The 13467-nt window shown below is 41.9% G+C and overlaps 2 protein-coding genes across 5 annotated transcripts; one reads left to right on the forward strand and one right to left on the reverse strand.

Moving 5' to 3' along the window:
• The first annotated feature begins 984 nt into the window (after positions 1-984).
• Positions 985-9716, forward strand: gng7 (guanine nucleotide binding protein (G protein), gamma 7). Of its 3 annotated transcripts, none has more exons than XM_006798350.3 (4): positions 985-1122; positions 3820-3949; positions 4786-4901; positions 5145-9716. In XM_006798350.3, exons 3-4 carry the CDS (start codon positions 4821-4823, stop codon positions 5268-5270), a joined length of 207 nt encoding a protein of 68 aa, XP_006798413.1. In that variant the 5' UTR covers positions 985-1122; positions 3820-3949; positions 4786-4820; the 3' UTR covers positions 5271-9716. The 3 variants fall into 3 exon arrangements, with proteins under 3 accessions (XP_006798413.1, XP_006798414.1, XP_006798415.1); XM_006798351.3 differs by lacking the exon at positions 985-1122 and adding an exon at positions 1144-1386; XM_006798352.3 differs by lacking the exon at positions 985-1122 and adding an exon at positions 1144-1363.
• Positions 9717-10893: 1177 nt separating this feature from the next.
• Positions 10894-13388, reverse strand: LOC102793378 (growth arrest and DNA damage-inducible protein GADD45 beta-like). 2 transcript variants are annotated; one of them, XM_006798353.2, is made up of 4 exons: positions 13128-13388; positions 12413-12514; positions 12086-12302; positions 10894-11899 (listed from the first exon to the last, which is right to left on the reverse strand). In XM_006798353.2, the coding sequence occupies exons 1-4, from the start codon at positions 13163-13165 to the stop codon at positions 11795-11797; spliced, it is 462 nt and encodes a 153-aa protein (XP_006798416.1). In that variant the 5' UTR covers positions 13166-13388; the 3' UTR covers positions 10894-11794. The 2 variants fall into 2 exon arrangements, with proteins under 2 accessions (XP_006798416.1, XP_087688881.1); XM_087832755.1 differs by having other exon boundaries at positions 12413-13388.
• Between the last annotated feature and the right edge of the window lie 79 nt (positions 13389-13467).

Genomic DNA, 13467 nt, shown 5'->3' on the forward strand with positions numbered 1-13467 from the left:
GTGTGGAGGAGTGGACTACAGCTTGGTGGAAACGGAGTTTGCGTGTTTGTGGGGCCTGCCAGGAATAGAAGGAGAGGCCCACACCTCTCTTGAGAAAGTCAGAACAGCAGATGGGTCAATGGCGCCATCACGTGGTAACACAACGCACTGGAGTCACGTCGAAACCAGTCGTTTTTACTGTAATGTAGGTACACAAATCCAGATGTGCATGCCACTATCTGTTATCTCGTGTCCGTGGGGAATACTGGTGGGAAATGAACAAGCCAGTGGTCTTTAAGAGGACACTATCTGTTGTCCAAACGTGTATTTATTATAGAAGTTGTGTGGGTCGTGCACTGCAGTCTTTATTTAACGCATTTGACATGACTTAAAGTATTTTCTACCACAAAGAGAAACACAGTCATTACCATTTCTGCAAACAAAATTAAAGTATAAAAAGTATTAAATTATTATTCATTTTATTTATGAAGTGAAAATAGTAATTCGGATTTTATGGCATTTCTTTATTTATCTGCAATCTGCAAACGGCAGAAAATTTACAGCAAATAAAAGGTCCGATTAGATTGGCCCAAAGTTCCTAGAAACATCATTGTAAATATTATTATTATTATTATTATTATTATTATTATTATTATTATTATTATTATTATTATTATTATAACATTGAGAGGACGTAAAGAAATGCATTTTAACAAAATTTCAATGGGGCTTCAGTTCGTGCAAGTGCCCAATCTACACTTTACAATACACGAGCCACTAGGAGCCCCCGTCATTTTATACATGACTTGCATTATTTATTTATTTGTGAACGTATATCTGGCAAATCTAGTCTGCCATTTAAAATTCTGTTGTTTGGAGGATACTTTCCCAGGGTATATATAGCTATAGATCATTAAAAATGCTTCCTTGGGAGCCCCTTTCAAAATCTGCTGTCACCCCATCGGATCGAGGGAGGGAGAAGGAGAGAGGGAGGAAGAGAGCAGGAGGGGGGTAGAGGAGTGGACAGGCACTGGTAACGGAGGGGGAGGCGTTTGGCTCGGTGAAAACGGGGAGTGAACGCGCAGAGAGGGTGAGAAACCAGCGGATCTGGCCCTTTAAATCACCAATACAGCACATTCGGAGGTGAGTTTGGAGATATTTGGCTATTTTTCTCCCCGTGCATAATATTTGTAGCGCCTCTGTGTGCTGCTGCAGCCCCGCAGTCTCGCAACTGAGGGCGGCTGCAGCGAAAAGGGGGCTCGTCAGTGTCACGAATCCGGATTTCCCCAGCCCTTTGCCGGCAGAGAGGGTGGGGAGGACCGGGGACAGGGTCAGTGGAAGATTTCCTTCAGCTCGGCTGGACTCTGAGGACGCACGAGCCACAGTAACATGATCTTATATGCCGAAGTAGGCCGTATCAATTTGCATAATAGCGGAATATAACGGCATGCGCTCCGGTCTTGTGCTCGTTGTCGCTGGATGGGTTTATATTTGCCGGAGCTTGCCTCCCTCAAAACATGTCACCACCCTGCTCCCACGGCTAACAATCAGGGCCTATTTGCAGACCCGGAGCTGTGTAGTCTGGTATTCACTGGGATAAATATATCTGGCTTTGATATGTGCACTGTGTTTGCGCTCCCGTGCGTATTCGTCTGTATGTTGGCTCTGTTGAGTCTATGCGTTTATGTGTGTGTGGTACGTGGATAGCCACGGGAGAGAGGACATGCTGTTCTATCCATCAAAATGCCCGCATTGTGCTTTCACACGGTAGAGCAGCGAGCAGGCCCTATAGCAGAGGACATGGCTTCGTACTGTAGGCCCGATCAACGCTCAGGAGCTGCTTGGATCAATAAGGATTGATGCAGTTTTGCGCGTCTTGAGAGCCTCTGTGTGCTCGCTGGTTGAGGCCTGTCCAGCTCTGGTGGTGTTTATGTTGTCCAGGCCGAATCAAATGATCAGCTTAGTGTATATGTTTTGCTTCTGCTAAGAAGAAAGGCGTTCAGTTTGGGGCAAGAAGGGAGAGATGTGGCTGTGTTGGGGGAGAATTTCGTCTGCTGTTTTTAAAGGCTTCTCTTCTCTCGGCACGGTATGCGCCATAGCAAAAAGTTTGAAAAATCAACAGGCTGAGGAAATTAAAGAACTAGGTTAGTAGTGTCTATGAAGTGATAAATGAGTCATTTAAGTATAGCTGGTACTTTTTTTGTATGCAGCGGCTCTGCCAGTTGAAACCACCGTGGTTTACCCACTGGATAGAACAGAAAAAAAGCACACATTTGTGTTTCAAAGGTATAGCAGCTTATAAGTGAAGAGGATGCAAGTGCTGCCTTCTCCTTTAATGTTAGCATGTTTGTGTCAAAGGCATGCATCAGCGTGTGAACAATCCCTGCAACAAGTCTTATAGAGTTGAGTTTTTATTATATTCATATGCATATACTCTGCACTTGGCTTCCAGTGATGCTGCACGCTGTGATTTAGGAGCATTCATTAAATCCTGACAGATAATGAGAAGCGTAGAATGTGTTGTGAGGGAACAGGTGTTTGTCTCTGTTTATTTGCACTTGTTATAGACACATCTGAGGGTTATCTGTTTACACAGCCATAACCAAGGGACTCACCCCCCATTGTTGGACAGAGGCCCATGTGTGTACATTATATTTTAGTTCTGGGGTCAGTATTGGGCACTTGTGGTTAAAGGGGAAAAAAAGAAATCTAGTGCCAAGTAAGGCTAGGGTCAGTATTTCTGTCTCTTACAAGCAGTTCATTTAGGAAGATTCATGTGCCACAATTTGCCAAACATGATGCTTTTCTTTTTGCTATCTTCAGTTTCTATGTGTACTCCTAATCTAGGAATGAATCAAAATCAGTGCAACTCTTAAGTCCCGTGAGTGTCTAAATGTGAAAAGAAAAAAGACGGAAAAGGAAAAAGAAATGAAGATATTTTGTTCCTGAATTAGGATTTGGGTTCAAGATTCAAGATTAGGATTAAAAATTAGAATTTGGATAGAGGAAAGTCGGCAAATATCCTCATAAGTCTGTTAATACCAACGTGCAGGCAAAGACAGAATGAGAATTTGTTCAGGTGTTACAGTGGTAATCTCTAGCTTCATTCACTCTCTCTCTCTCTCTCTCGCTCTCTCTCTCTCTCTCTCTCTCTCTCTCTCTCCCTCTCTTACACACACACACACAGCTTTAATTACAGACATGAATCTCTGAGAGACTCCACAGCAGGAGTAATTAAAGCAGGACTCTCCTCCTTAGAGAGGGAGACAGACAGAGACACAGACTGAGAGACCCGGTGGTAACATGCTCATTGTGATGTATTTGAGGTATGTGTTGTTCACATCTACAGAAGCAAGTTTCCTGCTGTGTTAATCTGAAGGTTTGTAGTGATTTAAAATGCGTTTGGGACCACCTACCCCCCCACCCCCACCCCCACCCCCATATGACAGAATGTCCCACCACCCATTCAGAAAAGTGGTCTTACAGGTGCTTTGTGAAAGAAAATGAGGTTGTGATGATGGATATGATAGTTAATGGATATGATGAGTATGACATTTTCTTGTGTTTGAAGTAGCAGCTGTGTCATAGTAATATTTTTTTTATTGCAGTTTTCATATTTGCAGTCGTTATCTCTTCTTTTAGTTTTTATTACTTTGCTAACTCATTGCTAAAACAGTAAAACCTCTCTGTATGTGGAGATGTGGAAGTAAAATTGAAACCTATTTGTAAAAGCAAACAGAAGCAAATATTTTGAAATGTGTATGACTACTGAACTGCCTGTTTATAACGTAGCTTTATCAGCAGGCAGCTCACTTGTTTGCCCATTCTTCTTTTACACAGAGACAAGCCAATGTAAGCTCAGCCGCCGTCCAGCTCTGTCACTGTGACTGCCGTTCCTGCACTGCTCAGACCGCCTCCATCCATTCATATTAGTGTTCAGAGGGAGTCCTGTCTGCACACCATCAGTCAGGTAATACTCTGTTTGCTGTGGTCATTGTATCATGTTCCACATTCCCAGGCTGCTTAATCTGCAAAGTATGTTAAACTCGAATTTTCTTGTGAATTACCCAGTGGACTCAGGAGTCCCTGAGGCAGTGGAATGTGGAATGAATTTATTCGAATGTCTGGATCACAACATTCTCAATCCCAAAGATCTCACTGAGGTTTATTACAACAACCTAATAATGTATTCCTATTTAAACATGTTGTTTGTGCAGTGTGTGAATTACATTCAGAAGACAAATATCAGATGCTGATGCATATTAGCATCTTTAATATAAGGGCTTTTATTTAATTCCTTTTTTGTTAAATATCAAATTCATTTTTGGTTACATTGTCATTACACTGTTGCCTTCAATCGTCATATTATGAATTAAAATGCTGCTATGTTTCACTCTAAATTTCTGCTGCACTACTATGTAGTCACCTCGTGGTGGTGCTATAGCGCCGCAGCTGACGTTCCACACAATCCTCTTAATTGATTTAAATTTATGACCCATAACACTAAAAAGGGAATTTAAGCCATCATTTCATTTCTGATCTAATGGCAAAAAATCAAAAAATATTATTACACTCTTATTTGTGCTTTGTTTATATTTGATCCTCTGCAGGCTTTCTTTTTTTATTTGCTTTTGTGCGATTCATTTAGCAGTGCTATAAAGGACAGTTTCAGGGAATAATCAGGGAATTATCTAGTACTTAAATTCACATCTCTATTAACTATATATGAAAATAATGTTTCTTGGTCTCTGACAAATCTAGTGAAGTAAACCAAACACAACTCATTCTGTTTTTTCACTCCTTCAGTTTTCTCCTGTGTTGGTGTATTCTCATGGATCAGTATGTCTACCACTAATAATATCGCCCAGGCCAGGAAACTGGTGGAACAGCTGAGGATTGAGGCAGGGATTGAGCGCATTAAGGTAAAACAACCGTTTTCTGCTGTGTTAGCAAATGTGTGTGCGTAATTATTCATACACATTTAACTGCTCTCCCTCTCTACTCATTCTTGTTCCCCCTTTGCTGCTTCTCCCTTCATTTACCCTTACAACTTTATTATTTCTTCTACCTCCAATGCCCTCATTTTAAATTTCACACCTTCTTATCTATCCCCTTTTTGCCATCCCCTTCCTCCTTTTCTCTCCCTCCCCCCTCTGTCCGCTCAGGTGTCTAAAGCAGCAGCAGACCTGATGAGTTACTGTGAGCAGCACGCTCGTAGCGACCCTCTGCTGGTTGGTGTTCCCACCTCTGAAAACCCTTTCAAGGACAAGAAACCTTGCATCATCCTATAGCTGCTTCCTGCTTCTCCTACCCCTCTCATGCACACACACACAAACACACATTCTCACACACTCTTGCACATACATATACACGCTAACACATAAACGTATACTTTTGCCATTTAACTAGATCCCCTCATTTACCGAGACACACCTTGGAGCAGCCATGTCTGATCTTACAGGGCTGTCGAGCATCCACACACACAGAGAAACACACACGCTCCAGAATCGCCACGCTGGAAAAGCGCCATACACCGGAGCAACAGCTAGGGGGAGGGTATGCTGTGCTCACAGTGGCTGAGATCAGTATATCACTGAGTATGATCCAAGGTGCTTTGGTATTATTCACATATGCTGGTGAATTAACTACAAGTTTCAGCTAAAATTGAAAAGGGATTTGGACATTAATGATCGATAGGAAATCAGCATTTTCTTTTTTTTTGTTATCGTGAAATGAGGTGTTGGTTCAAAGATGGGTAGCTGTGCCATAGGCAGGCAGTGGGAGGATGCATGTGCGAAAAAACAGAATGAGTGGTAGGCGCTAGGCCAATCGTGCCAAACTGGACCTCGTGTCCCATTAAAAGTTCAATAAATGCTTCTTTTTCTGTGGGAGATTTTTTTAAAAACGTATGAAAGCTTCATTCTTGGGTCATTTTGGAGCAACTGGCTAAAGCCTTTGCCTTTATCAGGCCATAGCATGTTCCCACCCAAACCTGAATCAACAGACCTTCTCTGCCTGTGGCCTCACAATGGCTGCCTGCAGCCTTTGGCCAAGCCTCCAGCTGTGCCAACCTGTACAAAAATTCCTTTCTAGATGCTGATCTGCTGTCACTGATTCCACTGCGGCTCATGATAGCCGCCACTGGCTGATGTCTAAGCTGATCCCAGATCTGCACCTATGAGAGCAAGCAGTGAACGGCTCTACACAGAACTCAAGCTATTAACCGCAGACGTTTACTGCATTTTTTCTTAAGAAATACTTGTTTGTGAACTCAATGTACGTTTTAGATATTTTGTTGAAGCATTACTTAACAGATAGGACAATACTTTACATTTTTTTAGATCGTTTTCTTTTCACGTAGGTGTTGCCCCTGGCGGATCAGGTTTGTTTTCCTGCTTGCATTAATGAAATAACAGGATATCTGGTTGTAAGCCAGGGGTAATACCTAACCAGATCTACTGTACATCAAGCCTCCCTGTGCTTTACCCCAAGAGAGGGCGAGGCCACAGAATGATCACATCAGAGAATCAGTCTGTAAGGGACTGCGAGGCTGGAGGAGATGACCCAGACATAGAAAGTAAAAATGAAGGTGCCCTCTTCCCACCCTCTCAGCCCATATGTGAGTATTTCGATTACTAGTTCTTGTAGGGTGAATAGAACGAAAATGAGAGGAGTGGGTAGTCTGAAAATAAGGAGTCACCTCTCTGTTCAAGTGGTTTACATCTTGTTTTAATGCTTTGCAATTATGGCTATTAATCAGATTACCTGCCTTCACCAGTCTAAAGGTTCCAGTTTCCCCAGCATAAGAGCTCACTCTGACGTTACCCCAGCTTGGTCACAGGCTGGATCAGTAGGAGCTGGCAGTCTCCTTTCTGTGTTCCTCCTTCCTCGTCTCCTCCACAGCACTCCTCCTGTCTGACAAACCAAACTTGATTGTAAAAACTGAAACATGAAGAAGAAAAAAATCAAGTTAAGAGAAAAAAACTAAGTGTATAAACTTTCTTTCAGACATGTGCAGAAGTGATAAGTTGAAGAGTAGCTGTTTTGGCTTTCTTTCTTTTTTTCTTTCTTTTTTTTAAGTTCTCTTCTTTCTATGGAGTCCATGGAAACTGGTCAGTTGAGTATTACCCTGTACAGTGTTTGTAAGATACAAACTCAGAACACAGATTTCCCCTCTGTGGATGTTGGATTTTTTTAGTACTACTTATTCTGTCAATCAGGATCACGTCTGTCTTTGCTTTTTCCTTTTTTACGTCAATCAGGTTTTAGAGGCCTGCGATAGCTGAGGTTGGTTTCAGCCACATATAAAACCGATGAGGATGAAGCAATGTACTGGAAACAAAAGCTGTGTTTGGTTTAGAGTCATGCCCCGTAAGAAGATGAATCAACATCGGACCTCATTACGGTGGTGCAAAACCAACCTCCTGATCTGACCTTTAACACCAAAGCTGTCCTTGTTTTTTTTTTTTAGTTTTTGTTTTTTTGGGGGCAACAGGCATCTAGACCAACATGCAACACACACCTACATCCTGTGCTTTGGGTGCTTTTCAAGCTTGAATGATGTTTATCAGAGGTAAAAGGTTAATAGCTGTAAGGAGAATTGGTGAGAGAGGGGATCTTCCTTCCATCATATTTACACTTTAGCATTTAGCCGAGGGTGGGCTCATTTGGACATGGCTTATATCTGCTGACAGAGAGTCACAAGGGTTCATCCTACTAGTTTTCTGCTTTCATGTCACTTAAGGTCAGTGTGACCCAGCTGCTATACAGACTTTGGAGGTGGGTGGAAAGAGTTGTTTGCATCCACACGTGCTCATGCGTACCTGGGAATGTGTGGGGTTTAGAGAAATCGGCATTAGAATAATTGTAATTGTTACCTTTAGCAATTTTAAACTGTGTGAAAGGGAACAAAAGAGAATAAGCATATTTCCCAAAATGTCAAATGATTCCTTTAAAAATTCAGCTTTGTGATTAATTACCAGTTTAAATCGCTGCTTAGCATCTGTGTTTTTGCACTGTAGCCAATGGCTTATGATACAGACAAAGATAGAAGTATAGAGAGCAAGAGCTGGAGAAAGGCCATAGAGAGGGTGTGCAAGTGTGCGTGCGTGTGTGTGGGTGCTTGTGTTTGGTAGCTGAAAAGGGATGATTTGGCAGAGCAGTAGGTGGAGAGGAGAAAATAGAGGAGCGTGCAAGTGTGTGCTCGTGTGCATGGTCTGTGTGTGTTTGTGCGAGTGACACAGTGCGTAAGAACGAGCAGTGCCTCCAGTGCTGCAGTGTTAGACTGTAATGTTATAGTACTGCAGTCCTGCAGTTCTAGGTCAGGGTTAGTCTGACCAGAGGAGAGGTCATGTGATACCACAAGTCAGAACAACATATATGGCTTGCACTTCCTCCTTTTCTCACTTAATCAGTCTGCATATTTTGAAGAGTGAAAAGGGGGATTGTGTCACAGGCTAAAATTGACTAGGTGAAATGTGGCAAAACAAAAAATTTCATTACCACTAACGTAAGCCTTGGATACGTAAAGGAACATGTTGACATTTGAGGAAATGTGTATATTTGCTTTCTCCTGCAGCTGGTTAGCTTACCTTAAAGACAGGAAACAGGGAGAAACTCCTCTGTTCACCTGCAAAAAAAGGCCACTTCTCAGCTCTTTTAAAGTTCTCAGTCAAGGTGTTATATCACTTTGATGTTTTGCCATTATCGCAGTGAGCCATAGAGGTGCTGGTAGACAGGTTTTGTTGCTGCTAGCCTGGCTGTTTCAAGCTGTTTATCTTTATGCTAAGCTAAAGCAGGTAGCCCTACAAGCAGATATGAGGAAAGGGATGATTGAAGAGATTATTTAGGCTGATATAAATGAACGGTGCTCTTTTTTTTTTAAAGGATCTACCTAAAGATATGTGATGGCATAGCAACAGTATTGACTTAACTATACGTACTTATTTGGCCTGGGTTTGCTTTTCAAGGACCTGAACTATTCTAAGATGAAAGAACTGATTCCCTGTCAGTTTACAGGAATGTGATAAACACTTTCCTTTCATTTCTTTGCAAGCTAAAGTGAAAGAGAATTCTTGCTGCAGAAGTTTAACACAAGGAAATATACATGCATAACTTATCATCAGACAAATGCACACACACACTACCACACACACAGATGTCCTGGTATTGCCGACATATGCTATTTTTTTTTTTTAATTTTTATTACTATCATTCCATCCATGGTTGGGCTTCAATCAGAGACACACAGCTTGGATTGCTGGTTTGTCTGATTGATTGGTTGTTAGTTTGCCTTATAGTGGTGTATATCATGTAAATGCTGGACTTGGAGGTGGGGGGCAGTCTTAAACAGTCTTAAAAGTGGAACACACGGCTGAAAGTGGAAATTTACTGGTGTTGTGTGCAAAAATGCAAGCCTCTCGAAATTCATTTCAGGCCTGGTGAGGAGAGCCGAGGCTCCTCCCTGTTGGACTTTCATATCAAGCTTCTCTGATTTGGCTCCGAGCCCTTCCTGAGAATCATCTTTTGTGCTCTGATCTCCTGTGTATGCATACAGTATATGTATCTTTTTGCCTTGATTGACTATGAAGAAAATATATCTATTTTTTGTAACTGTTCTCTGATGTGCCATAACTCATGTTTTCTTGCACACTGTTAATATTTTGTGGATATTGCTGTTTAAAAAAGATGATATTGAGAAGTAGATAACATTAATAAAAAGATGATATAATAACAGACTTTTCCTGTATTGTTATTTTATTCTGTTTTGATGTTAACATCAGTGTATTTCAAGTTTACTGGGCAGAACACAAACATCAGATACAATACCAGTATGAGCCTCGCAGAGCTGCTGGTATAGCTGCAGAATATTAGTGTTTTTGATTATTATCTGCAGTTTATTGGTTTAAAAATGCAACTGCAACTGTACAATGCACTTGCAGAAACATGCTCTCTGGCCTACTTGGTATACGATGTGCAGAGCATGATGCATGTAAGAGAATGCATCAAACAGAGTAAACAAAGAGCAGAGCTAGGTAAAAGTCTCCCAGTTTGGTCATTTCACAGGAATTCCATTGTTGTAGCCGTCTTAGGCCTTCACTGTGCCCTTTTGAGTGTGCTTTCAACCGTCACAAGCTTGTCTCCAAGTTTCAAACTATACTTCCCATGACCCTTCTGCAAGTCACAGCCAATCAGATTTAGGCTGGATGAGCCACGGCCTTTGAGAAGACACTCCCCTCACCAGTCACTACCCTGTGTGATTGTAAACAAGTGTGAGGTCCATGTGCCTCAATATGTTCCTCTCTCCTCTAGCAGCAGACGGGGCTGTGAACAGCCATGTGAGAGCAGAGGGTGGAATAGATTGCAAAGCAGAGGGAAGATCCTGAGATTAAGCAGAGATAATAGAGGGATCAGAGGCTTCACCCACACACACGCACACACACACATTAATACACACTATGTTATTTGCATGCAACATTGTTGCAGGGCTTTAGCTGCATTATATAATGCAAAACATACATTTTTAAAAGATTCTTGTTATGCATGTATGGAATCTGGCTTGGGAATAAATAAAAACACTTGACACGCAGGTAATGCGTCTTTCCTGTAATACTTCATTACTTCTTGACTTGTAGGGACAGTAGGTCTGCATGAGCTTGTTATGCTTGTTTTTGTGAGTTTCTGTCCCCACCCCAGTTTCATTCTCACTGACTTATGCTCACGACAATAGAAGGGGCTGGCAATGACAAAGACTTTGCCCTAAGTGTGCATGCATTTTCCATGACTTCAGCCCGAATGTAAACTGTAGTTGCGTGACTCAGCAGGTTCCATGACGCACACATGGCTTTTGTTTTGAAATCTGAGCAGAAGCCCCAGGAACAAGAAGAATTTATGAATAAAATAATTTATTTACTTAGATAACAGAGCACAAAATAGATTACAAATAACTACAAAAAAAACAATACAATCAATAAATTAACAGTGTAGCCACTTTACATTAGTTATTTATCAGAAAGGCAGCACTCTTGAAGGCACAAAGAAGTTGATATTTTTACAATACATTTAAAGCTGACCTGTCCAGATCAGACAGCACAGGCGTTCTGCATCATTGGGAATTTCAGATCCTGACTAAAATATATAATCCTCTGAGTCTCTTTACATTGTTTTTTCTTTTGTTTCTTCCGGTGTCAATAGGTCCTGTGTGTCTTTAACATTATTTCCATTTCAGTTTCCATGGTGACAATTCCCCAGCAGCTTTCAGCTGCTCAATTTAAGAATGCACACACTGCACACCCAGTCTTTTCTACAGAAAAATACAAGTATTGTAAATGCATACCACACATAGACATACCACACATACAAACACACACCTCTACTCTCCTTTTCTGGGACTCTCCCAGGAATGTCTGGTACAGTTTCAGCACTGCAACATTCCTGTCCAGTCAAACAAACAAGACTTCCAGGTATAAGATGGGTGTGGATGTGTTCCTTTCAAAACTACTACTCCTCTTAATGTTTACTATGTCACACCCCATAGACATTGTGAGCACCCAGAGAGCAACACAAAACAGATTGTGTTTTGATGGCATTGTAAAAACATTGTGACTTTTCTCTCTGTATCTTTTGCACAAGTACAGATTCTAGAAACCAGTGTCCAGTCCAGCTGTTTCACTAGTCTTTGAGTGGGAGTTCATGGTTTTGCTGGTCATTAAGGATAGTGGACTGGAGCGGCTACACTCCAGGTCATCCCTGCTTGAGCATAAAGATCCTTCAGTGTATCAGTATCTGGCCACAAAAGTTCCTGTATGCAGACCCTTCAGCGTTCCTGCAGGACTAGTTCAGGCACCCACTGGTCAAGGCGCCGACTCTCCTGGCAGTAGGTCCCCACTTCCTGCAGTCTGCAGTGCTCTGCCTGAGGATTCTGTGTGGGAGAAAAAAAGAATCATGTTCAGCGTTCAATTTGAATTGAACCTGCAAAGTAAGAGTAAAAATCACAAGGCGGTGACAAAGAAAAGGTGCAATATCCTAGCTGAAAATTGTGCATGAAAAAGATCACCATCTGCCTTTCAGTTACATAAGAGGTAGCCACTATGCTGAGTCAACACACCGTAACCAGCATGCAGTGAAGGTCTCTGTGCTCTTCCTGGTTCCTGTTGGCATCCACAGCTCCCAGCAGCCGCTGGAGTCGCTGAAACCCAGAGACTCGCAAGATGGTGATGCCGCTGTCGCAGCAGAAGGACTGTAGCAACGTGAAGTGGATCTGCAGCGCCACATCGTTTTCATCGTCGGCTGCCAGCACGCATAGCACCACGCTGTCTGGATCTCTGAGGGGGAAGAGAAAAGAAATAAAATGAGGAAAAACCTGCATTCACATGTCTGGGATGATCAGTTTGGGCAATGAGAAGAAAAACCAAAATTAATACTTTCAACTCACACATTAAGAAGCTTGGCTGATTCATAAATGCCAACAGTGAGACAGCCTTGTTTCTGAGCAGTTACCAGCAACTCTTCCAGAGCCAGACCTACAGACTGCATCCTAAGGGATAAGGACATGACATTTAGCCTTTTGTATTCTGCAATATGACAAAACATTAGTGGTATTAAATATATGCTGTACTGCTTCAAAAATTCCCTCTTCCATATTAAATGAATTAAAAGTCGTTAGAACACTGAAATACAAGCTCAGATCACTTTCATTATCAGTTTCATGCATGGGGATGATTGTGGTGATATAAAACAAGCCATAAATGCGCATTTTACAGTTTCAAGGAATTTCGCTGCATGTTGTGCAACGTGCATGCGTAGTATTGTGTATGCCAGTACAAAGATATTAATACTGAGGTCTTATGACTCATAATAATTCATGCATAATCTCTGGATTTTGGCTTTTACGCGCACGCGCGCGGGTGTCAAACTTTGACAGCACAGAAAAGATTGTAACATTTTATGCACCCAGATGTTAAATAACCGAAAGTCTCTGCGTTCTAGTCTCAAATCAAAGCTTTCAAAAAAGCACTTTAATTACATCAGCCTAAGCAATCCACACAACGGACGGGTCAAAGGACGATCAACATACCCTTCCAGCACATGATCATGCACATGCACATGCTGAACCAACATAAAAATAGAACTGAAGCAAGAAATCTTACTTGTTCTCGATGGAAGCAAAGCTTTCTTCAGGAATCATGATTTCAACTTAAAAACCGATCCCACTGCGTAAATGCGTGACAACTGCCGGTGTACCAAAGTTTTGCCAGTCTCTTCTGCGTTTGTTGTTGGCAACGTTGCGTCACAGTTTTATAGTGAAGCTGGAAGGTGGGCGGTACCGAAACTAGGCGAGTTTTGCAATTGGCTAAAAGGAAAACCAACATATTTTCTTGTCATGTGGCCTCGTGGGTTTGTATGGTTACAGTGAGTGATGACTTTACGGGACAAAAGTACACTTGTCATTCTGACATAACTGGCATTGTGCATAAACAAATACATGCA

Source organism: Neolamprologus brichardi, chromosome 19 (assembly GCF_056152115.1).
Source record: "Neolamprologus brichardi isolate AB-2024 chromosome 19, ASM5615211v1, whole genome shotgun sequence".
Taxonomy (NCBI): domain Eukaryota; kingdom Metazoa; phylum Chordata; class Actinopteri; order Cichliformes; family Cichlidae; genus Neolamprologus; species Neolamprologus brichardi.

What these genes read in the sequence shown, in the direction of transcription:
- gng7 (XM_006798350.3), top strand. Translation starts at nt 4,821, where the DNA reads ATGTCTACCACTAATAATATCGCCCAGGCCAGGAAACTGGTGGAACAG. An exon ending in CAGGGATTGAGCGCATTAAG is followed by an intron (nt 4,902 to 5,144) that starts GTAAAACAACCG and finishes CTGTCCGCTCAG; the next exon opens with GTGTCTAAAGCAGCAGCAGA.
- LOC102793378 (XM_087832755.1), bottom strand. Translation starts at nt 12,570, where the DNA reads ATGTTTTGTCATATTGCAGAATACAAAAGGCTAAATGTCATGTCCTTA. An exon ending in TCAGCCAAGCTTCTTAATGT is followed by an intron (nt 12,303 to 12,412) that starts GTGAGTTGAAAG and finishes CTTCCCCCTCAG; the next exon opens with AGATCCAGACAGCGTGGTGC. An exon ending in TTCACTGCATGCTGGTTACG is followed by an intron (nt 11,900 to 12,085) that starts GTGTGTTGACTC and finishes TCTCCCACACAG; the next exon opens with AATCCTCAGGCAGAGCACTG.